We start from the raw sequence: 24868 nt of genomic DNA, 5'->3' as shown, positions 1-24868 counted from the left end.
TAGTGAGCTCTTCAAATTAAAAAGTCAGTCCTATGCTATCAATACTGCTGCTAGAAAATGTTGAACATGTCACATGCCTATGAGGTATTATTTTAGAATGCTGACAAATATTTTATTATTTTAAAACATTAATCCAATCCCTGACATTGTGGGTGCTGTTTGCCTTGTACCTCCTTCAGAAATGTTAATCTGGCTGGTAACATGATAAGTGTCAGTGCTTGAAACATTCAGAAGATTTTACTTATTTTAATTACACACTAATTAGTGGGAGTTTTTTAATATGCTCAATGACACAAGTAGGGCAGCAAAGCAGCAACTATTGTGTGGTAAAGCAAAGTGCGGAAAGAAAAGTGCTTTTTGTGAAAAACTGTCTAGCCTTGAGGGGGGGAGGAAAAGAAAGTTGGCAGGAGGTCCACTTCAAAATAGAAAGTACATTTAGTTCCTATTCATTTGACCAACTTTTTTTTAGGTGAAATGAGCACTGACTGCAGAATGTGCAGGAATGACAATGTGTGGGAACACATGGGCTGGAAGACAAGTCCTGAAGGTGAGGTTGATAGGAGAGTCACACAGGAGAATGCTAAAGACTTCTGGTTTTTCCCTGCTCCATACTTTTGCCCTTTCTTCTGTCTGCACCAATCGTTCAGAAGAGACCTTCTTCCATGAATGTCATGAATATATGATGAGTTTGCTCGAAATCATTATTTTATACACATATAAAATATAAACCACATATGAGGTTTATACACATATGAATGCATTTCCCTAGTTTGAAGTGAGTAGTATTGTCTCATCCTCCTTTGTGTTGGCTTAGTTATCTTCCTTCGAAGCCAAATAAATTTTTAAACGGTCTTGCTGAAGAGGATAGTCCTTTATGCAAGACAGCACACCACCTCTGCATGGGCATGTAGTTAGGAATATTTGCTATGTGCATTTAAAAGGATGCACCAGGAACAAAATCTCTGCAGAAATATATTTCCCTTTTATTAGGAAAACCTATAAGGCTTAATTATCATGGACAAAAAAAGCACACTGTTTCCCAGGGAAATACTACCCACTGATATAACAAGAATTCAGCCCTGCTTAAGTGCTAGGAGATATGTTCTCAGTGCACTTATAATCGGGTCGTTATCACCATGGTTATGAGATTTAACTGACTGAAAACTGTAGGCATTTGTCTCATTAATGCCAAATGTTACGGTTTATTTCTGGGAACTGAAAACCCTGCTGCCCAGTGAAACCTGTTCTGTGATAATCTTTGCAAACAAGGCACTTGAGAATAGCCTGCCTGGTTCATGTCAGATGGTTTCACACATATTTTGTTACTGGTTCTTAGGGGGTTTTGGTTATTAAATAACTTTATTCTGTGGTATTTTGCTTTGTGAGTTAGCGTTCTTTATGGACTGTATGTAGTTTTTACAAAACAAATATGTGGTTATGATGCTCTTTGCTGAAATGCAATCAATTCTGAACTACGCTAGCCTCTTAGCATACCCTATATTTAATTCTACTTTTCCCTCCCCTCTTTCTGGTTTATCTTTTTTTGTACACTTTCAGACAAAACACTTTTCAGCTGTGATCTCAGGACTGAATATAGTCACACTTCTCTTTTTGGAAGATAATTAAAGAAGTTGCAGTGCCCTTCCAATTTTATTTCTCTTGCTCCTGAAACAAAAAAAGTAAAATAATGAGTGATTTCACTAATACTTGGATCAACCCAGAATTAATACATTTGGACCTTTTTTTTTCCCATCTGTAGTCTTCTTAGTTATGAAAACAAGTTATCTCAAAATAAAATCCTTTCATTTTATCAGAAAATTTGATGGAAAAGTGAGGTTTTCTTTAACCAACTTCTCAATTTTTTCTTCTTATTAACAATCTTTGTTGAGTAGGATTTGCAAGGTCTAAAAAAGCATACCTAACTACCTTGTTTTGACCCCTGGCTAGAAGTGTCATCCACAGAACATTGGAGTTTTGATAATTTTTACCTGTTTTATTCTTTCTTTATTGTCTATTGGGATTTCAATCTTCTTCTTGTAATGTATTTTCTGTGCAGAAGCTAAAAGTACCAGAGCAAAGGAGTTGACAGTGCAAGGTGAGGGTACTTGGAAAAGTAAAAGAACGAATAATAGAAATATATAGATTTGAGTGAAAACAAACCTTGAAAAATGTCCTTATTTATTGTTCTATTTATAGAGCATTATTTTTTATTGCTATTGTTAGAACAGTATTTTATTGCTTACCTTTTACAATAATTAATGTTCGTAAATCATCTCAAAATCTAACTGCACCCAGTTTTTTTCATATATGTAGTTTTCTTTTAAATCAGTGGATTTATATAACCAGTTTCTAAAAGTCAAAAGAGCTATTTAATGATGATTTTTCCCCTTTCTGCTTCTTGGCACACCTAAATACACCAAGTGCTATCACTCCCATAATCAAAACAGTGGTAGTCTCTATGTTTTTCATAATCCAAATGAAGAATGAAGATGCATGAAAAAAAAAAAAAAAGGACACAATAATTATAAAGATACTCACTAACCTTCCTTATTTTGTGATTTCATGAGGCGTAAGAATGATAAGAATGGATAGGAATTGTAAAATTGGCTTTGTAGTTTATACATTTCATATAACTTTATAAAGCTGTATTGACATACACAAATAGTCAAAAAGAATAATAAAGTACAAATAAGATAACACAAAAATAAATGGATCTTTAAATAAAGAATTGCATGGAGAAACGCTGAGCATAATGTTTCAGAACTAAAATAAAACTCATAACAACAATCACCTCTCTTCTGGTTATTTATCTCATTTAATATAGATGACTTATTGTATAAACAGATTGGGAGTCTGTATATGTGCTAGGGGGTACTACACTAAAAATGAGATTTTAGAATGGAATTTTAGACCAATTGTTGGGAGAGGGAGAGGACTGAAGGATCATAAGTAAATCAAAATTTCCTTTCCAGCCATGTCCAAGCCAAATCTAATGCCCGTGCAAGAGTCTTTGTGCTGGTTCAAAATGATTAAGCAAAAAAACATAGTAAATCTGGCCCTGACATAAACATTAAAGACTGCCAAATACATGCAGGAAGGAGACATTCTGAGTCCATCTCATTTCCTTGAGCAACTGGCACTCTGCTAACAGGTTTGGCTGGAGCCTGTTCTGTGTGTCCTCTGCACTGCCTGCTGGCATTGCAAGGACTCTCCTTCTCCTTTCACAGGAACACCAGTTCAAAGTGACAGAAAGATGCCAAGAGCTTAGAATAACCTAAGATTTTGTATTTGCTTTGCAAAAGTGCAAACTAAATAAAAGTGCAATTCAATTGGAAGATGTGAAATCTTAGTGGTTTCAAGAATACCATGATCCAGCTGAAGCCACCTACACATGCTGGTGGTAGCACAGACTGTAAGAGAGCCAGGCTAAGAAACATGAACATTCATGGGTTATTTTAGCAAACCTTCATACTCTTTTCAAAACAGATTGTTAAAAATAGCAAACTACCTTCTGTTTGTAAGAATTAATGTTAGTTGTCTGTTTGCATGTCAGATAGCTGCTTGGTGGAGGTGTGTATGTTGGAAATGAGCTCCTTGTCCCTGTAATTTAGGCATATTCTTCAGGAGATCCAGAGGTGAATACAATACTTGAAATAACAGAAAATAGAAGTGGTTGTATTCAAAACTGAGGCAGATCACCAAATAAAGGTAAATCTGGCCACAACCTCTGAGATGGTAAAAGGAAGAGAGTTAAGAAGTTCCAGGGTAGTGTCTGGGAGCAGTTTGTGAGGGGATATATATAGAGGGGTTGGTTGTACTTTGGCAGTAAAGGAGACTGGGACTGTATCCCATGGCCAGCATTTCCTTGCTCTGGATCTGTTTCTATTACTTTTATTCCACTTCCACATTCTTCTTTCTGCCTCATCTTGGTATAAAGGAGAAGGAACTACATAATCACGAATTTTCTATAGCACCCAATACAGTTTAAAAAAATGTGAGATCATGGTATACCCATCCATCCTAAACTATCCTAAGTGTTTGTAATTTTTCCTTGAGGCAAAACCCCTGCCCTTTAGGCATCACAGCATTGTTTTTAAAGCTGCAGTTCTTCGTTGCTGAGAAACTACATTAGACCCTATTTTTTTTTAGCTTAGGATAACACATAAAAAATAAATTAGCCTTTATAATTATTTTGTTGATACTTAAGAATTATCTATAGTATTCCATGAAGCATATAAATCACTTGTTTGGGGTTTTTTAGTTGGTTGGTTGGTTGGTGTTTTTTTGTAGGTTGTTTTTTTATTTTATTTTTATTTATTTACTCATTTAAATAACTGCTCCTTGCCAAGCATAATCTTCAACTATTAAGTCAGAGCTCTACTTGTGGTGATTCTGTTTTAATGAATTTAGCTGTATTTTGATTCTGTCATCATGTTTTTGGTGATTACAATAGGCAGGATGTCTTTAGTTTTATGCCTAAACTTATTTCAGGCCTTTTCCTGATGAAAAATATCCCACTGCTACAACCATTATAAATACAGCTCATAAAAGGTTTTTACTTCTAAATCCTGCTGTGCTACACAGGAAAAGTCAAAGTTTGATTTCAGCAAGGAGTTGCCATGTGCACAAGTTTCACTAGTGAAAATCACAGTCTGCATTTTTATGAATTATGTTTGGTAAACTCATTCTAAATCCCATAGCTACCAAGAAATAAAACATCTTTAGACTGTTGGTCAGCTAAAGTACTTGTAAGGATTCTCTGCAACAGAAATAACATTCCCCAAAGTTTGTGGTACTGGTAAAACAGTGCAGCCATACTTTTTGTAATTAAATCAAGCTATTTCACATTAATTAAATCTGAAATGTACCACCAGCTGAATTAAAGGGAAACTTTATGAAATGAGCTTCTGAACTCCTCAGTCTGTTTTGAATAATACAGCAAATGCTTTTCCATTCCCTTACCATCAGGTAACAGAAACGCGGACTGGTCCTCTTGGCTGCAGTAACTATGACAACCTAGATTCTGTCAGCTCTGTTCTGGTTCAGAGTCCTGAAAATAAGATTCAGTTGCAAGGTATGTAGATACAATTTCATTAATTTGTTTTGGAACAGGATGACATTTATCACACTATTTGTTTTTCTTTCTTCCACCTCATAAAAGGTCATTTTCCTTATTTTTTGTGTGTGTGCAATAAGTATATTCTAGACAAAGTGAAGGAAATGTCAGTAACTCATGTTGCCTTTAAATGGAAACAATTTCTGTACACATCACAAAATAATTTGAATAATGCTGTTAACATTTTACAGCCCTTTTTAGCAACCACTTGCACACCTTTTAAACAGCCTGAATTCCCATAGATTCCACCAAGCAGGGAGTGACATTTAGTGTGCTCAGCCTGCTTTGTACATACTGAGTAGTAGCTTATACCTCATGCATTTGTCCCACTAAAATGGATGGAGTCACCAGAGGAGCAAGAAATAGATTTTCCAAAGACTCTAAATAAGGAAGAGTGCAATGGTTCCTCCTGGGACTTTTAAGAAAATGTAGGCATCTCACTCATTAGATAAATAATAGTAATTATACATTAAAAAAAAAAAAAAAGCAAACAAAAATAAAAAAAAGAGAAAGGAAAAGAAAAAAAGACAAAGAGGAAAAAAAAGGAAAAGGAAAAAAAGGAAGAGGAAGGGGAAGGAGAAGGGGAAGGGGAAAAAGGAAAAGGAAAAGGAAAAGGAAAAGGGAAAGGAAAAGGAAAAGGAAAAGGAAGAGGCATCTTTCTAATTCAGTTTTTGTTAATTCCAGTAGATGTATTTCCCAACCTGCATATTAAATACATTAACATTTCTGAAAACTCACCCTCTAGGGTATTAGGCCATTAATAAATGTTTTTTTCAGTTACACAAATGTAGAATGAACAATTTACTACTATGAAAACAGACTACATTCTCTTTAATTTATGTACTTGTGTATACCTCTATGTATATACAATGAGAGAAGAATCCAGTTCTTAATTTGCAGTTACAGGTAGCTATACAATTAATTCCAGTTTTAAAATTTGTCATATTGGTTCATAAATCAGTTGGACATATAATGTGAAGTTGTTGCTGACTATTAAGAATGGCTGTCAGGGAATAAAATCTTCCTGTTTGAAACATCCATGTGGGTTTTTTTCTTTTCCTTTCTCTCTCCCCAGAACAGTTTAAAAGCCATAAAATCATACAATGATTTCAGAGACAGTATATCTTTTTAAAAAGAATTTCACTGGGATGTGATGTAATTTTTACATAAATATTTTGTGTTTTTTAATGGTTTCCAGAATATGCACAGTGTTTATCAGTTAAAATTCAGAAAATATTTTTTGCATCCCTCAGACAGTGGTTTGATGCATGCCATTGGGTTATCATTATGAGAAACAAATTATCAGAGTTGCATAAACTATTTCATAATTATCATGGAAGAATTGAACAAGACTCACATTTGCTGATCTATCTGGCTTTTTGTTTCTTTTTGCAATTCCAAAGCTTTTCACAAGTATATAAGTACATTGAAAAGTTTAATCAGGTAGCAACAGTTTTAAAATTTTTGTCCTGAGGTAGAATAAAGCACAGACAGACCTGGTTTTAGTAATTGTGATATGACTTTTGACTTGGAAGGGTTATGAAATTACTGTTAGAGCTATCTTTTTTTATGTACCTAAAAATAAGGGATAAATCTCTATGGAATTGCCCAAGTGCCTGTGTAGAAGAAACCTACATTGCAAATAACCAATCCATATGCTGATAAATTACTTGGCCCACAAATAAGCTCCACTGGTTCTAGAGAGATTGCTTTTGCCACAGAAAAAAACCCAGCAAATATTAAATAAAAATGTATAACGTACCTTGCAGTGTCTTTGTGATTGGTTGATTACTATTGTAGCCACAGTGACTGACAGCTAGTTAGTTAAAATGCTTCTGTATAAAATATTCATTCCCATCACTGGGATCGTGTAAACAGTGGTCAAATTTTTTAGATTAGTAGGTCTAAATTTCAGGTCTCAAATATTCTGAATTTTTGATTCATTAGCTCTGTGGTCTGATCCATCCACGTGGCATGCTTTTGCAAGGCCTCTGCATGTCATGGCAAGGTAAAGTGTGAAAACACTTTGCAAAGGGATCTGCAACATGGCAGAAGTTTTTTGAAGCACCATAGGAGCTAGGCCATGCACTCTTTCTCCATGCTAAACCTTTAGTATATTTAAGAATTAATTTTCTTTCTCAAGGTTTTATAGCCCTGTCCATCACATCCAATTGACTGTCCTTTAGAAATTAAATACGAATTAATAAGAAATTAAATATCAGCCAATTTTTTTTTTTTCTAAAATTTCCTCCAACTCATTTTTTCCCATTCTTCTTAGTTTGTCTCTACAGAATCATGAAGAGATAACTAGAAATATTTAGATAAGCTATATCTTGTTGTGTCAAAGGCAATATGGAAAACAAGTGCAATACAGAATGGAGATATTTACCTTCACACCTCCTTTTCTGATTATGCTGTCTCTTTACTCTGTCTTTCAGGACTGCTTTCCCTTCATCAGTACTCTCAGAAATTTGCACTAGCTGCTAGTACCAACATTCAGCTGCATGCTTCCCTACTGTAAAGCTTTCACTGCTGAGGCTCTTCATTCAGCAATTCTTTACAAGTTGATGTAGTCCTTTCTTTCTGTTTTTGACAGTCCCCTTAGAAAGAAATCACACTAGTAAATGCTCTGTCTGAGGACATGGGTTATCAATTAGTGGAATGGGTCTGTCTTCCCCACCCAAGAGAAAGGCAGCAGAAGGCACAAACCACGAGGCACCCTGTGGTTTTTCCTCCTCTACCATGGAGAAAACATGAGGAAGCAGGATGGACAGCCCACTGCTGCCCTAGCTGCACGAGTAGAGCAGCTGAAAGGGAAGACCATCACAAAAGGGTGTTCCAAACCAAGAGAGAATTGTGAAGAATACATCTGAAATTAATTCTTAAGAAAAGAAATATATGACGTAGTGCAAATGTTAGACAGATGTGTAAATTGTCCTAAAAAAGCCATATAGTTTCCTTTTTCATAATTGTTTGTTTGTTTGTTTATGAAACAGGTTGGAGAAGCTGCTTGGTTCAAGCATTCCTTTGTGTTTAATAACATAATACTCTCTTTCCTTTAGGTCTTCAGGTCATCCTGCCTGAGTATCTGCAAGAACATTTTGTCCAGGCAGCTCTGAGCTATATTGCCTGCAATTCAGAGGGGGAGTTCATCTGCAAGGACAATGACTGCTGGTGTCAGTGTGGTCCCAAATTCCCTGAGTGCAACTGTCCCTATATGGACATTCAAGCCATGGAAGAAAATCTTCTCCGCATAAGTGAGACTTGGAATGCATATAACAGTGAATTTGAAGAATCTGGTGAGATGTTTTATAAATTTTTTGTCTGTTTGACTGTATGTTATTTTGTACAAAAAGTATTTATACAAACAGACTTTATCTGAAATCTCCAGAATGGTTCATACATCTAAAGCTAAACATACATAAATGCATCCTGGATCCAAGTTTTAATTATTATAGCTTTCTGAAAGGAAGTGTTGTCCTCACCTCATGATGGTCAGCAGTCTGTATAATTACATTAGGATTTATACAGCTGTGTTTGAGTATTCATCTGCTATGCTTTGTGGAGTCCAGGGCTGCGAGGACTTTGTACCTGTTTTAGCAAGAAGTGTACTGCATGAGGCAGAAAGCAGAACAAATGAGTAACAAAGTGAGATTATACACTTTATGTGGGTATTCCATATTTTTGTTCTGTAATGCAGCTGAAACAGCTGCTTCATTTCACATCCATTTTTCAGTGTTGGGTCAAAGTTTCTCGTGTACTCCCCCTTTATCCTGTCCCTCCAGCAATAGCTGACATGGAGATCATATGGGCCCTTGATTTACCAAGTTGTTAATAGCTCATCCATTGTAGCTGGCAACTTATTTCTTCATATAGTTTCTGTTTAAAATGGACCTATCAGTGTTGTCTCTACAGCACGTCTGTGCCACATTAGTTTTCTTTAAATCATCAAAGATTGTTTCATACATCATTTCACCTGTCCTGATCATCAGAATTTCCAGTCCCATAGAGAATGGGAACTGCAGGTAAAATCAGTTTCTGAACAACTGTTTTCACAACTCAGTCAGTGATATCAGTAACAGCTGTATAGCCAGATGGTGGGAAAAATAGAAAGAACTCAGCAAACCTGGGAAAAATCACCAAGAAAAAAAATAAAATTAGGGAGACAAGGAAAAATAATAAAAAATAAAAAAATCACAGTTTTTATTGAGTTGTGTTGGAGAAAGAATGAGTCAGTAAAAGAGAGAGGGAAGAAGACTACTCAGTGATTCTGGGAAGAGTGTGAGAGAGAAGAAATATCAGTACAATACTTAGCTGTGAACAGTACATTATATACATTAATTTCTTGTATTTGTTCTTTTATTGTTAAAGATTAATTTCTCAATTCAAGGTTGAGGATTTCAAAAGACCCTATAGCAGTTAAAATTTCAGTTGTAACTTTTAGTGAGACCTGTTGCCTAAATCTGAGTCTGGAAGATCTTGGGCCCTTTTCCAAGCCCTGGTCTCACCCTTAGGATGACACCAAATCTTACAATATTTCTTCTTGGAGGATCACAGACTTCTCTGATTATAAAAGCATGAATTTATGTTTTGGCTTTGTATATGTTAAAATGCATTTTCCCAGTGACTATTTTGACACCTTTAAGCATTTATGGAGTCATGTTGTCATTTATTACTTTGCAGAGTAGGACAAGCATGTTGACTCTACAGAAGGTCGCAGTTTTGTTTACCATATTTCTTCCTGTTTGAACGGGATGTGATACTATTCAATGCCTAAAGAATGTTGTTTGACGGCACCTACTTAACAGAAATGTTAGTTAATCTGAAAGAGAACACATACCTGAATCTGTGGACGATTCTTATAGCAGGCTGTATGGGGGCATCAAACTACTTACAAGTTTGAATAGTTGTGTTCTACACATATAGTCGTATGTTCAGGACTGAGACATGAATGCCAGGGGGAAAATGGGTAAGAGTTATATTCTGTGCTTTTAAAAAAGGCTCTTTAGCTATGCTGTGTGACTCACTAAAATGGCAACTTCACTACATCTGTCAATTAGGTAATTGCTAGCAGGTGTGGTTACTAAAAAGTGTGAAATATAGATTATTAACATCATTAAAACATATGCCACACCCACTCTTTAGCCACTGAAAGCATGACTTCCACATCTCAGAAGTATCTTAGAAAATCTGTGCTTTTAACTTACAAAATTCTTTGCATAAAAATGTTCATGGAAAGATGAGATATTGACTCTTGTATGTGGATGGGTCTGTACTTCTTTGAAAAAAGTCATCACGTGAACTTTGGATAGACAGTTTAGTCATTGCCCATTCAACCTTTCTATATAAATCACATATTACCATCTGAACAGCTCTTCCAGTACTGTGACATGTGGTCTGTAAGTAATTAGAAATATATTCTGAAAAATGTAGAGCTTATGCAACGTGAAAAACACTGTCAACAAATATCAGCATGATCTGATTCGTATCAGTAGCATGTTCTGAGAACAGAAGTGCCCTTTGTTAAGCAAAACTAATGCTTTAAATAGGTATTTTATACCCTTGATGTGGAATATATATTGTTTAGTCCTTATCTAAATCTGTAGAAGTCACCTTTTGAGAGAAGAGGATGTTCTTTTATTGTAATCAATTTATAATAAAAATAGATTAGCTAGAAAAGAGTAGGATGCAAGAAGGCCAGATTATTTAGTAATTTAGAGTTTAAGTAGACAAGGGACAGGATAAACCGGAGTACTAACTACTGGCCCATATAGTCTACTACTAACTGCGGAGGAATGAATGAATGAGTTCCGTTCTCTGACACTATGAATTCCAGATTCAAGTAAAGTTAAAACAAATGTATTAATTATCTAACTTTTCTACCATCCAAACCCTCCCTTACCTTATATGTAACAAAATAGTCCTCTGAATCCAGAAATAAATTTTGTCCCCTAATACAGACCTGTAAAACTTACTGGACTCACTTGAGGTCATGCACATTATCAGTGGACAGAATTTAGCCTAAAGAGGAAGAAGTAAATATTCTATTTAAGGTGGTTTGTTTACTGTCAGTGTTATCTCTCCTGTTTGTTCAAGATAAAACAACTGAGAACAGATTTTTTTAAAAGAAAAAAAATGACAGTTGTTCAGTGCCTAAATCTGATTTGAAATCAGTGAGTAGTTAAATTTAGTTTGTATCTTTGAAACTCTCCATCTGCATTTTCAGAAAAAAAGAAAAAAAAGCCAAACCAAAACAAAAAAAAACCACACCAACAAACCAGGACTTTTTTTTCCATAGCCTACTGCTCTCTTCCAAATTAGGTAGTTTACATTATTGTTTTACCTTTTAAATCATAAGCCAGGAAAGTAAAATATGTGGTGGACACCAGGTTGACTGTGAGCCAGCAATGTGGCCTTGCAGCAAAGAAGGCTAATGGTATCCTGGGCTGCATTAGGAGGAGTGTTGTCAGCAGGTCAAGGGAGGCAGTTCTTCTGCTCTACTCAGGGCTGGTGAGGTCACACCTGAAGAACTGTGTCCAGTGTGGGCTCCCCAGTACAAGAGGGACATGGACATACTGGAGAGAGCCCTCAAAGATGAAGGGTCTCGAGCACGTCTCTTATGAGGAAAGGCCAAGGGAGCTGGAACTCTTCAGCCTCAAGAAAAGAAGGCTCAGGGGCATCTTACAGATGTAGATAAATATCTGAAGGGAGGGTGTGAAGAAAATGGAGCCAGGCTCTTTTTGGTGTTTCCCAGTGACAGGACCAGAAGCAATGGGCACAAACTGAAACATGGGAGGTTCCCACTGAACATCAGGAAACACTTTTTCACTGTAAGGGTGACCAAGCACTGGCACAGGTTGCCCAGAAAGGTTGTGGAGTCTCTCTCCTTGGAGATATTCAAAAACCATTTGGGTCTAGGTGGCCCTGCTTGAGCAGAGGTTTGGACCAGAGGTCCTTTCCCACCTCAACCATTCTTTTATTCTGTCATCAAAAAATTTTCCTGGTTTTCACACAGGAAGACTCTCATCTGCAATTTGGGTTTTCTGGTAGTTACAATTCCCTTTTGAGCAGCTATAAAACATATTCCAGTTCAGAGTGTGTCATTCATCATTATGTGCAGATTTCATTTCACTTAGGCTCTTCTGGCACCTTTTAGCGACTTGCATTTCATTTTTGAGGACACGGACCAGTATGTTATTTATCTCTCAGTAAATCTGTCTGCCTCCTTCCTCTGTCTAGCTGCCCTCCAGCAATATGTACTTGATCACTATTAGCTCAACAAGCTTCATATAACATCTTAATATCAGCATATGTACTAAGTTCTCAAAGAAATTACAAGAGCTGCTTTAAATTGTTTACTCTGAACCATCTGCTTATTCTTTATCATATCTTGTGTCCTCCAGACTCAGCTACTACCCTTGCAAATGAGCAGCTGTTTCCTTATCAAAAATCCATGCTAAAGCTGTTCAACCTTTATTAACAAATTTCATTAGTTTCTTGAGGCCTTTGACTGAATTAACGTGTAAGCAAAGTTCTCTCTGAGAACATAATTCCAAGAAGCAGTGTTCTTATCATCTAACAAGTGGCCTAAAAAATATCACCTCTATTGGAATCAATCAGTGTTTCCTTTGCCCTTTCTTAATGTGCATGAAACTAGCTTTTCAGGAGAATCTGTTGCCTAAAAGGACAACTAGATAATCTAGCTGACCTGCTGTTATCACAAGCCACTATGTTTCACTGAGATTCCAGAATATGGAGTCCACCTACATGAGTTAAAATACCACTTTAATCATCAGTAGTATGCCTGTAGCCTGCCCCACCTTTTCAATGTGTTTGTACTTTTAATACTGCCAATTTTCCTGTACCCCTTCTGCCCCTAGTATTAGGAACATGTACTTGCCCAGCTCCTACTCCTACCTCATCCTCTCAGTAAACTTTATCTTTCCATTTCAGGAAAAAACTTTGATTTAAGCTCTCAAATGCTAATAAGTTTCACACAGTAAAGAACATCAAAAGATTCCTTGAAAAAGTTCTCAGATTTTGAAGTATGTCAGACTTTCACAGGTTATTGTTACAGCAGTCTTGACAATGGTGTTAGTCAATATGTTGTCCTGTTACACATCACAAAATTTGGAAGTTTTTGGGACTCTCTTGACAAGACTTCATGTACAAAGAAGCAAATTCTAATATGCAACTGTCAATGACTGACTGGCAATTTAGTGTTTTACAGAAATTATGACCCTTAAAACACGTAAAAATATCCACAGGCTCTGGATTCTCACACCAAGGATAACAGTAGGATCATGCGTTGTCTGTACCATAATCCTGGTGTGGTTGACTGCTGAGTGCCTTTGGAAATCTGGTCACTTCATTTAAACAATTTAAATGACAGCAATTTTCTTTTAAGGTGGTCTGCTCAGTGATATTTAAAAGAAATTTGTAGCAGTTCATGTTGCAACTTACTTTAATTTTTTTAAATGAAAAAGTCTATAAAAATAAATAAGGACATGAATGGTAGGGTTGTTCAAACAATAGAAGATGGCCAAAGTGCATTCTCATAATTCTTTTTTTTATTGCTACTATTTATGAGATCTCCTGGAAATATGAAAATAAAATCTTCCATCCAAGCATTTATTTTCACATCTCTGACATGCAATGGCAGCTCACTGCCTTGTCTTTGCATATTTCCCAAGTGATGAGCAGTTGATATTTTTTTTCCCCTTGAAGGTAATGATATCTCTTTTGGAATATTTCCTTGAAAGTCATGGGATTAGAAGGTTTACAACAAATATTACGAGGTATATTTTCAAAGTAGCTTTGAAATGGAAAAATTATTCTTTCAAACAGTTTAAATAAAAAATACTATGGAAAGAAATAACACGCCTGCAAAAAATTGGACAGAAATTTTACTGCTAGCCTTGGGCTTAAAGGTGACTTAGTGAAGTGCTGAAATACATGCTTGTTTTAATCATCTGTAGTCCACTAAATTTATAGATTTGACTTGTGTGCTTAAATGTTCAGCATCAGCTTAAATAGATCACAGCCAGAGCCATCTAGGACCTTGAAGAACTTGGCCCACGGAACACCAAAACTATTTATGCTAACAGACATGAATCTTCACAGGCATAATTAAACATCAGAAGTAATCCTGTAAATATTTTGAAATGTATCCTTCTACAGCTTCAAAACACAAACTTCTCTCCTCAAAATGTAGTTTTTCTTTTTTTCAGTCACTTCTGTATCTGCTTTATAGAGATATTTCAAAAGGTAAATTTCAGTATCACAGAAAGTGCAAGTGATATAAGTACAGCCAAAGTAAATTGATATTAACTTTTACATTAATATTTGCTGAAACTATTTTTCCTTGTGCATTTATTCTCCATCATTTGATTGCAAAGTATGAGCTGAAGTGAATTGCTGTTGCAAGCGATTTCTTCTTAAATCCCTGGATTCAGTGGATTTGGACTTCATATCTAATGCATTTCATAATGCCCTAATAACTTCAGGATGTCTTGCTATTGAGCATTGGTTACCTTTTACAGGTACTGACTTAAAATCACCTGAAAAAATCCCCAGTTTTGAAAGGCTCACCTAAAAATTAGATCTGAATCCTCAGTTAATGTATGGCACTACACAGAAAGTTACCAAAGTTTTCTTGTTTGCATCAGCATAGATTGCTTTTGAGACTTTAGATTCCTGCTTCCTCAGTTCAATTATATTTTTCAATTTCTTTCTAATGATTGAATTAATGATGTTCCCCAAATCTCTTGTATAAAAGAACTGAATTTAAAGGGTTGTAGAAAGCAGCTTCTAATAGAGGATATGATAAACTTATTACTGAAATAAATATCCGTAATACTAAAGATGAGGACGTTCGGGCATCCCATTCTTTTTTTGGGGGTGGCATTTGCATCTTATATAATTACTTTTATGTAAAATCTACAGAAAGTAATAGGAGAGATCATCTCCACCATTCCATAATCTTCAGTGAGATTTCGAGAATTATCCATTTAATAGTGTCATGAATTTATATCTCCATCTTCAAAGCCACAAAATATGGAAACCCACCATATTTTGATGATACACTTTCAGAACTGTCTCCTTTCTGCTTCAGTTCGTATTTTCCCATGTGAAATATGAGTATACTGCAAAATGCCAACTTTGAAACAAGAAAGTCTCTTTCTACTAAACACATCTACTTCCCAGATCTGCAAATCTGTTTTATTAAAACTAAGCACAACAGAAGCCCAATGCTGGTCTTGGAAAAAGTGAAGAATTAGTGTTCTCTCACTCTTGAAGTTAACTTAGACCTTAATCAGTTGAAACTCATATGCAAACTTGGACAATATTTTTATTATTGAATACTACTAAAAGACAAGAAATGTTTCAATTCACACTTTGCATTTGGAATTGGTAGTGGTCTTGCTGTATAGTCACCTGAGTCATCTGAGTCATGACTTCTCAAAAGATTGACGAACGATTTATGGTCATATTATATGTCTTTATAAAATAACACTGTGTGCTGATTCCAGGCTTCAAAACTGTTCTGCTATTTCTTGTGAAGGATGAAAATCCCTGTTCTCACAGTGAAGGTGGTTTACAATACCCAGACAGCAAACCGTGGTAAAATACAGTAAAATCAAGACTAGAAATTACAACTGGCACTGACATGGAAGTGCAGATGCTCAGGGGAGAATTATTTACACCCTCTGCTAGCCTTATGAATTTGCTACAGATGGGCAGCTTTGGCTTTATGATTATTGAGGCTATAAAGAAGCTGTAAAGGAGGAATTCTAAGATTGTTCCAAAGTCAGAGATTGGGTATGACAGTCACACAGTCAGTCAATACATATATCCATAACAAGTGATTATATTTGATCTCAAAATCTACACAAATCTTAATATTTCTAAGGAAAGAAAACTTTACAGTCATTATTCTTGAATGTAGAGATTCTTACATGCTGAACACATAGTAATACATCTGTTGAGGAGTTTTCTTTCAGTCAGTTTGAATAACAGTTAAAAAACAGCAGACGTAACCACTTATTTAATTTGCTAAAAAAAATTTATGCATAAATAAAGCAGACACAATACCAGTAAGTTAAACAAAATGTAAAGTTAAATCTTTAACTTAGTTTTAAATAGATTAAATTTAAAGTTAAAATAATAATAATAAAAAAGCCCAATAATTTAAATAAATTTAAATAGATTGTCCAGTGCTGAAGACAGAAATCTTAGATGTCTGGTTGACAGAATGTGTTATGATGAGAGTGAATGACAAATCCAAATCTTGAAGATCAAATGTGAATCACATCATAAAGACACAGGAAACCTGGGGGAAAGAAGTTTGCATTATTAGATAAGTACTAGCTTTTTCATCATTTCATACACTGTTGTCAGATGCAGTTCTGGAATCATCTTAATTACGAATTATATTAATATCTTCTAGCAGTGCATTAAGGAATGCAACCAGTGTCCCTCATGTGGTTCATTCTTTCTCTTCCCCTCCATCAGACAAGCATTTTAAAATATTGTTGTGATTATAGTGTGTCAGGTTCTTTCTGAAGGATGACTCCAGCAAAACTACATCAAGTCTGTATTTAGTCTGTGATGTTTAATCTTAACAATTTGTCTATTTAGTCAGAAAAATCTAATATAACTTTGTATGCCATTTCAGTAAGTCAGATTTCTGCTATTCCTCTGGTGCAAATTCTTTCTAAAAACTGCTTTAGCACAAGTGGGCACCATGGGATTCCTTTCTATTGCCTCTCACTATCTTCAAATCAAGGTCACCTAGCTGACAATTAAAAAGGTAATTTTTCCCAGCTGCCAAGCCTGCATATTGACTACATCCTGTAGACATCAACCTGGGTTCTGCCCTTCTCCCTTATTACCAGCAGTAATGACAACCCTAACCCATCTAAGCAATGCCCTCAATAACTCTTGTGTAAACTACAGTGATGTCTTTAAACAATTTTCAGACTGCTTTTTAATCACTAGGTTAAAATTATCTTGGTATTTATAGGGTTCCCTATGTTCCTTCTAGCACTGGAGGAAAGAAAAAAGAGAGAAACTGCATTCTAAGGTAGACATTTTAAAACATAGCTAATGTACCAAATGTCTCATTTACACCTATTCCGAATTACTAAAAGTGAGTAAAAGGGTGGAAGATAATTGCAGGTTTAATTTGGAAATGTCAGTTTAAACATAGATGTTGCTACATGTACACTGATTGGAAGAAACCTTGCAATCATAATGGAAGAAAAGTTCCCAGTCTGACTTTCAGACTCTATGTTTTGATTCCAAGTCTTAAATAACATTTCAGGATGAGTAGGTTTGATTTGGCATCACAGAGAGACTGTAAATTTAGAGTCCCACACTGTCATCTGCAGTGAAGACAGCTTCCAACAGAAGTTTTGACTTACTGCAGTCCAGTGACATATTACTGCTTTTCCAGTTACTGTGTTTCAATTCAAATGCACGTAGCATAAGCTTCAAAAATGAGATCTGTAACTAAAACTGAATACTGGAGGATTTCTTTAATTTATAAAATCAACAAATTTAACCCTTATCTCTAATAAGCTTTGTCTGCATTGATTCAGAAGGATGAGAGAAACTACCCATCAAAAAGCCCTTGCAGGCTCATTGTCCATGGTACACCCAAGGCATGATTCCACAGGTCATTCAGGTAGCATAGCCTGTCTCTCTGTTCACAGGAATAGACTGATAGCAATGCAAAGTGAGTCTCATCTGAAATCTTAATTGAAAGACTACTTGTGAAATGTCTGAACAGAATCACTGGCAGTTGAAGGTGCTTCTTAATCACTGAGAATAAAGACTTCAATCAATATGGTTCAAACTATTTGCCCCTGAGCAGTGGAGGGGTGGTTATCTTTAAAATGGTGCTTACAGCTTCAGGCTCAAGGCCAAGAAAACTTAGCCCCCTGAGTTCTTAATATAATTATTGTTTTCTTTATTATCTTGCAAGAGTGTTAATTTGCCTCGCAGTAATTAACTTCCCTGTGTGGTTGTCAGGAAGTTTATTCAATAGCATGAATAGATACACCAAGCTGTCATTCCTTCTGTGACCAATACTCCCCTCCCCACTTCTCCCACCCCTGTGGAGGTGTCACTGTTTTAATAAAATGAACAGGTGGGATGTGGCTAATTTCTTCAGAGAGCAGCATCTAAAGTGTTCATCTCCTACTCCAAAAGTGAAGGTACAGCCAATCAGGTCCCGTCAATATAATTGCCCCTGTTCAAAAACTAAAAGCGTTATATGACTCCTGCTAAAGCAGCACCTGGCAAATCAACTTATTGAAGTTCCACGTGGCTTTGCATTCTCAGACACCTTAAACATTGTGATGGCATTGTAATAAGAGGAGGAGCAGAAGGCTTGATCTAATATAATTCTACTTATGTCCACCATGTACAGGACATAATGTAATTCCCTTCAAAGCTAGTGACAAATAACCCCCTCATTCTTGGTGGAATTCCAATCTGCCTTGGCAGCTTTGGACTTTGTTTATTAAAATGGATGTCACTCTGCAGCCTCTCTTTTCTTCTAAGGCAATGTTGTCTGTTCTGATTCATCGCTTCTTAAATCTTCTCTTGTAACAGCTTAACACTGGTTATTTACTTCAATGTGTTTTCCAAGAACTTTTCAGTTGCACTCTTTCTCTTCTCTGAACTACCCTTCTGTGATACTTTATATCTTTATTTACCTTTCTCAGTTTTCAAACTGCAGGAGTTACCAGCATGACCAAGAACAAGTAAGGTAGCTTTTGGGGTGAGAGAGGTTATGTTTAAAAGTAAACATAAGAATTATGTCCTATGCATTTATATTGCTATAGAAAGATAATAATAGCTACCACTAGATAGAAATTGGAACATCCATGTTGCAGGAGTACTTGTAAACCATGCTGAAATGATGAAAAATCAAACATAACCCACAGGTAGATTTTTGAGAATTTTTTCTCGAAAGCTTACAATGAGTTCCAAGAGACATGCATCTGAAGAGTAGTGATATGAACACTTTTAAAAGAGTAATGAACCAAAATCACACCCAAAAGAAAAACTGACAAGATGAAGGGAATGTCCTTCAAGTGTTGGGATTTAGAGAAAGAAACAGCTGCTGGAGTCTGGCTGTTTGGTTTCTGAAAAATGAACTTGTTGTCAAGGTCATATTTAGATTAAGCCCCTTCTTGATCATAGGAAATGTGAGTCCTTTTAGCTCTCAGCAGAGACAATGAAAGCTTGTTATCTCCTGCCTAGTAAAATTTCAGAATTAATCCATGATTTGCAGGATGATATTCAATCTTTACTACCAATTTTGGCTCTGCAATTTATTCCTCTTTATCTGGGTGCCAAGAGAGTCTCAGGGCTTGTGAGGGAAGTATCTGTGGTTTCCTGTTCCTATAATAGGTTGACATTACTTGCATTAACAAAAAATAAAAAACATACATATTGTGGCTACAAACATACATGGATATATATATAAACATATGTAACATATGTAAAATCTGTTGTATTGTAACGTTTGCATAAGGTTCCTCAGAAATTATATGTTAATGAACGATCAGAGGTTCTCTGTTCCCCACCAATTCCACCTTCACCTGCCCTGTTGTATCCTCCTTGCAAAGGCTAGGGTTTAGAGGTGCTGTCCCTGCAGCATTCCTCACTTCAAAAGATAAAGCCAACAGGAAAAAAATATAACCACAGTCCTACCACATAAGAATAATGTTGCTTCTCCCGAGGTTTACAAAGCAGATAGACTACAATCTACCAGTTCAAATAGCCTGTCCAATATTAAGTGTTGAGCTTCTCTCCTTCTTCATATGCAGTCCATATCTTCCAGAGCATATACATTTCCTTCCTTCTCTTTGTCCTTCAGAATGTTTAAAAGATAGTTCATTTGTTTTGGAGAAGAAAAGGTTTTAATTATAGGGAGAGCTGAATTATTTAGCCTAGATTAGGGGGGGGGGGGGGGGGAGAAAAAAAGTCAGCTTTGTTATCTTTTCTGTGAAGAATTAAGGTTGTTTCAAGCTGCAGTCTTATGCTTCCTTGAACTGGATTATTTTCAAACATGTATTTCTTGGAACACAGCTGCTACTTCTTTGACAAATTAAGTAATTCATCATGAAAAACTAAAATTCATTCCAAAATAAAACCAAATATGTGTTCATTTTAGTACTTTGCTTTCTCTGGGCTTTTGAATCATGGTGGGATATTTAAAAAAAAGAAAAATCTTTTATAAATCTCTTTAATAATATCTACATAATATTGAGGCAGCTCTTTATTGAACACCAACAGTATCCAACCATATGAAATTAGGTCCTATTGCTTTTTATTCTCTCAGACTACCAGCTTTGTGGTTTGAGATTTCAATTTACAGCTGACACTGGTATCGGTCTTGCTGTCATGCTTATTGCCCTGATTACAATTAAAAGCATTGTTAGGGGAAAGGAATGATAATACTATGGACACACTCTTAGAGCAGGTTTTTCAGATACAGTTATGTGAAAAGTGTGATAAGGTGTTGGGGATGATAAGATCTTGCCTACCAGAACTCTTGCTCCTTATACGAATTGTAGGAACCACTGAGGTCTCCAAGGAGGATGCAGTTGACTGGAACCATAAGCAAACTTAGTATTATTTGTAATACATGGCAACAATTAAATTTGGGGTCTACTGTGCTAACTGCCCGACAGAGATATAAGAAGAGACAGGTTCTTCTCTGAAGACCTTGCAGTCTAAACAGAAAAGACAGTTTAAGTGTAGCAGAGATAAAGATTTATCTACAGAATATTGCAAAATATTGAGGCAGCTGTTTTGAAAAAAACAGTAATAATCTTTCAAGAATTGCAAAATTATTTTTTTTTTTACAGGATACTGTAGAGGTCTTTGGCCTTCATTTTGTCTTTTCTTACTTTATATCTTTTACATTATAATACAAAATTAATGGTTGACATACAACTGTAAAATTTCTGTCAAGGTGAAGTATATTGACTGATTCAAAGCAAAGGAAAACAACAAAACATTACAATGTTCTTTTTAGAGGACTTCAGAGAAAATAGAAGCATTTGGAGAATTTTAGAGAATTTCAAAAGATTTAGGCTGCACTCTAATTTTGCAATGCTAAAAATCCTTTCACAAAATGGATTTTCTATGCTCTGCACAGTTCTACTTAAGAGCCTTCTTTGTTGTGAAATGAATAGCTTTAGAAGCTTTCCTTAGCTTTTGTGCGAAATTAATTGGTAGTCTTCTTTCCAGCTTTTATCCTATAACAAAAATAAACCAGTATTTATATTAAATAGTAGGCTTATTTACAACATCAGCAGATAAGGTCAGCACTGAAATAGGCACAGAGGTTAAGCAAGTTGGCAGAGCAGGGTTGGATGGCTTGCTTCGCTATTGCATGTCATCTTTTCTGTAGGTAAATAGATTTCTAGAGTTACTGGAGATACTTCCTTAGTGTTTTTCAATGAAGGCTTTTGGTCTGAATATTTCTTTTTTGGGTCTGACTATTGCTCATTTTCCTTATGCAATACTATCTGTTTATTTTGGCTTGCTATTATAATCAATTGTGCCAAAGGAAGGCTGGAGTCACATTAAAGCTAGGTGCAGATAAATGATTAGCATAGACAAGGACAGATTATTATGAAAAAAACCCACACCCAAACTGAACTAAAACTGCAGCAGAATTTTCTCATTTAATATAAAGTTTCAAGTCCCTTAAGTAGTTTTTCCTGACAGGCAGGAATCTGGAAAGACATTATTACAGGCACCTCCCTTTGGAACATCATCTCATGAATCTTTCCTCAGAGGGGGAATAATATTCCCTCTGCAAAGCATTGGGGAAGATGAAAAAAGAGACAGTCTTCACAGAGACCCTGCAGAGCCAACCAGCTAAACCCTCAGCCACACATGATGGGCAGCCAGAGTCTGTACACCATCAGGTAGCAAATGCAGACTGTCAGGATGGGGAAATGGGAGTTTTTAACTTCTGGCACCAGGAAGACTGCTCTTTTCCCACCTGTAGGTCTGTGACTGCAGAAGTTCAGTGTCCTGGGGAGCCATCAGAGCCAGCCAAGCCTGACCCACATGCTGGCAGTCAAAAGCAGTGGGTAATGGCATTTGAAGACGAAGGTCTCTCTCTGCTGATCTGACCTGCTCTCCAGTGATGTTTCCTGGGGACTTTGATCTGGGAAGTTGAGGGGAAAACACTGAGGCTCATTTGGCTCATCTTAGAATATTGTCCCTTGCTGTTCATCCATATGAACACTAACAATACTGCCAAAGGAGAGCTGGAGTGTATCGGAAATGACTACATGGCTCAGGCTCATGTGGTGGCCCTTGGTCCTACCAAGTAAAGGGAAAAACTTTCTTAGGAATATAATGAAGGGTGACAATAACAAGGGATAACAATTTTATCAGTAATGATAAAACAAGGGCAAATGGAAATCTACCTTGAGTATGCCTCCTCAAATGCACTCAACTTGTGAAATGAGTAGAATGAACTAGAATTCTATATGAGGTCACAGAGGTACCACATTGTTAGGATAACAGACATGGTACCTGACTTGTCTTGGGGGACAGCTTGCCTGACTGCAATACTGTGAAGTATGGATACAAGTCCACCAGGAAAGACAGACAGGGATCATGAGAGTAATTGTCCTCTATGTCAAGGAGTAGCTTGGATGTATGGAGCTCTGATATGTGATAGGTAACAGGGATAAGAGCTTGTGGGTCAGGGTCAGAGGAGAGGCCAGCAAGGGTGGCTTTGTGGTGGGACTGTGTTCCAGACCATGCAGCCAATGTGAGGAAGCGGCTGAAGCCTTCCTGAAGCAACTCAAGGATATGTCTGGATCACGGACCCCACTCTTTCAAAAAGCCAACACTGAGGGACATAAGCAGTCAAGAAGGTTTTTGGGGGGTGTCAGGAATAATATCTTGATACAGATACTGGATGGATCAACAGGAGCTGTACTGGTTATTCTCTAAGAAGGAAGTGCTGTTTGAGGATAGGATAATCAATGTCAACCTTGGCTGTGGAGGACATGAAACAATGGTGTTCAGAATCTGGAATGGAATGGGTAAGGAGACTAGCAGAATGTAGATCTGGGCTTTACAAAATCTGTCTTCACTTAATTCTGGGAAGTGGTAGGTGGTGTTCCCTCTGAGGCAGCTCTGAAGACAAAGGAACTCTTGAAAGCTGGCCAGGTTTTAAGGACAGCATCATCCAAGTGTAAAAACCATCTATCCTGACACTCAGGAAAATACATATATATACTGGAGAACAAGCTTTGCTAAACTGGGAACTCATGACAGAGTTCCAAAGCAAAAAGGCAGTGTACAAGATGTGCAAACAAGGACAGGCTGACAGGATAAAATCAGAAACATTGCCCAGATGTTTAGGGATGGTGACAGGAAAACCTAGAACCAATGCTTGCAAGGGATGCCAAGAGCAACAAGAAAAGCTTCTATAGTTGGCTCAGTGATAGAAGTTTTAACAAGGAAATGTGAACCTGCTGCTGAATATGTTGAGTGATTTAGTGACTTATTTGCTTCAACAGAAACAGATAAGGCAAAGGTACTCACTGCCTTCTTTTCCCTCAGTGTTCACCAGCAAATATCCAAGGTCCTTGAACTTAGTAAGGTGATTTGAGGGGGAGAGGAGGTACAAGCAGTGAATAATGGTGGAGTCAAGTGGTATTTGAGAGAACTTGACCCATGATAGTCCACAGAATTGTTACAGAGGCTCTCAAATAAACAAACAACAACCAAAAATTTAAAATGTATTATCAACGCAATTAACTAGCCCTCCAGAACTATTCAACAGCAGGTTTGAATGCCCATGAGAGGAGAACAAAACACCACTTCCTAGGGTTGAACAACAATCCAAAATGCTCTATCACTCACTTAACAAGTGAAGACTCTCAACCTCGAGAAAATTCTCAGGGAAGTGTCCTGACCCAAGTAACTTCAAGGAGTTTCCTTGGGTGGCATCCCCACCCAAGGGGAGAGTCCTTGACTTCAGTGTGCTGCTCCATGGAAGACGAGCTCAAAATGGCTTCCCCAAGGGACTCCATTGATAACCAAGCCAAATCTGACCTGTGGTCAATAGTGGCTCCCATTGCCCAAAGGCTCCAACTACCCTGAAACCCTGAGAGCAAGGGCATGGAAATAGGAAATCAATAGCTGCTACACTTCAGCAGCCAAGAAGCCCTATTTTTATCAGGCTGGTGCACCTGGCACAGGGATGCAACAGACTATCTGTGGGTTTTGAGAGAACTGAATGATATCCCTGTAAGGCCTCACTCTCTGTTAGTTTTGAAAGATCATGGAGACTGGGGAAGATCTCTGATGACTGGAGAAAGGCACATATTATGCCAATCATTAAAAAAGCCTGGAAGGATGATCCAGGGAACAACTGATTAATCAGCTTTGCTTTGGTCCCTGGGAAAATAATGGATTCGATCCTCTTGGATCATGTTTCTGGAGATGTATTTGGTTTATGTGACAAGGTTTTTGTAGTGGGGGGTCTGCAGGGGTGGCCTGTTTTGAGAAGACACTGGGCATTGCCCCCATGTCAGACAGAGCCAATGCCAGCCGGCTCCAAAGCTGAGCAACTGCTGCTCAAAGCTGAGCCTATCAGTGACACTGGTGGCAACTCTTTGATATCATATTTAAGAAAGGGTAAAAAACATGACACGGCAGCTGTGAGAGAGAAGAGGGATAAAATGTGAGAGA

The 24868-nt window shown here is 36.9% G+C and overlaps 1 protein-coding gene across 3 annotated transcripts in view; it reads left to right on the top strand.

Annotated features, from left to right (window-relative positions):
- BRINP3 (BMP/retinoic acid inducible neural specific 3) overlaps positions 1–24868 on the top strand; it is a 241002-nt gene that overhangs the window by 167666 nt on the left and 48468 nt on the right. For all 3 annotated transcript variants that reach the window (XM_074908307.1, XM_074908308.1, XM_074908310.1), the window contains 2 exons: positions 4969–5074; positions 8179–8415. In XM_074908307.1, coding sequence (XP_074764408.1) covers positions 4969–5074; positions 8179–8415 — 343 coding nt within the window. The remainder of the gene's footprint in view (positions 1–4968; positions 5075–8178; positions 8416–24868) is intronic.

This window comes from Athene noctua, chromosome 5, assembly GCF_965140245.1.
Source record: "Athene noctua chromosome 5, bAthNoc1.hap1.1, whole genome shotgun sequence".
Classification (NCBI taxonomy): Eukaryota; Metazoa; Chordata; class Aves; order Strigiformes; family Strigidae; genus Athene; species Athene noctua.
The sequence above is the reverse complement of the archived record's forward strand: the minus strand, read 5'-3'. Positions and strand labels throughout refer to the sequence as shown.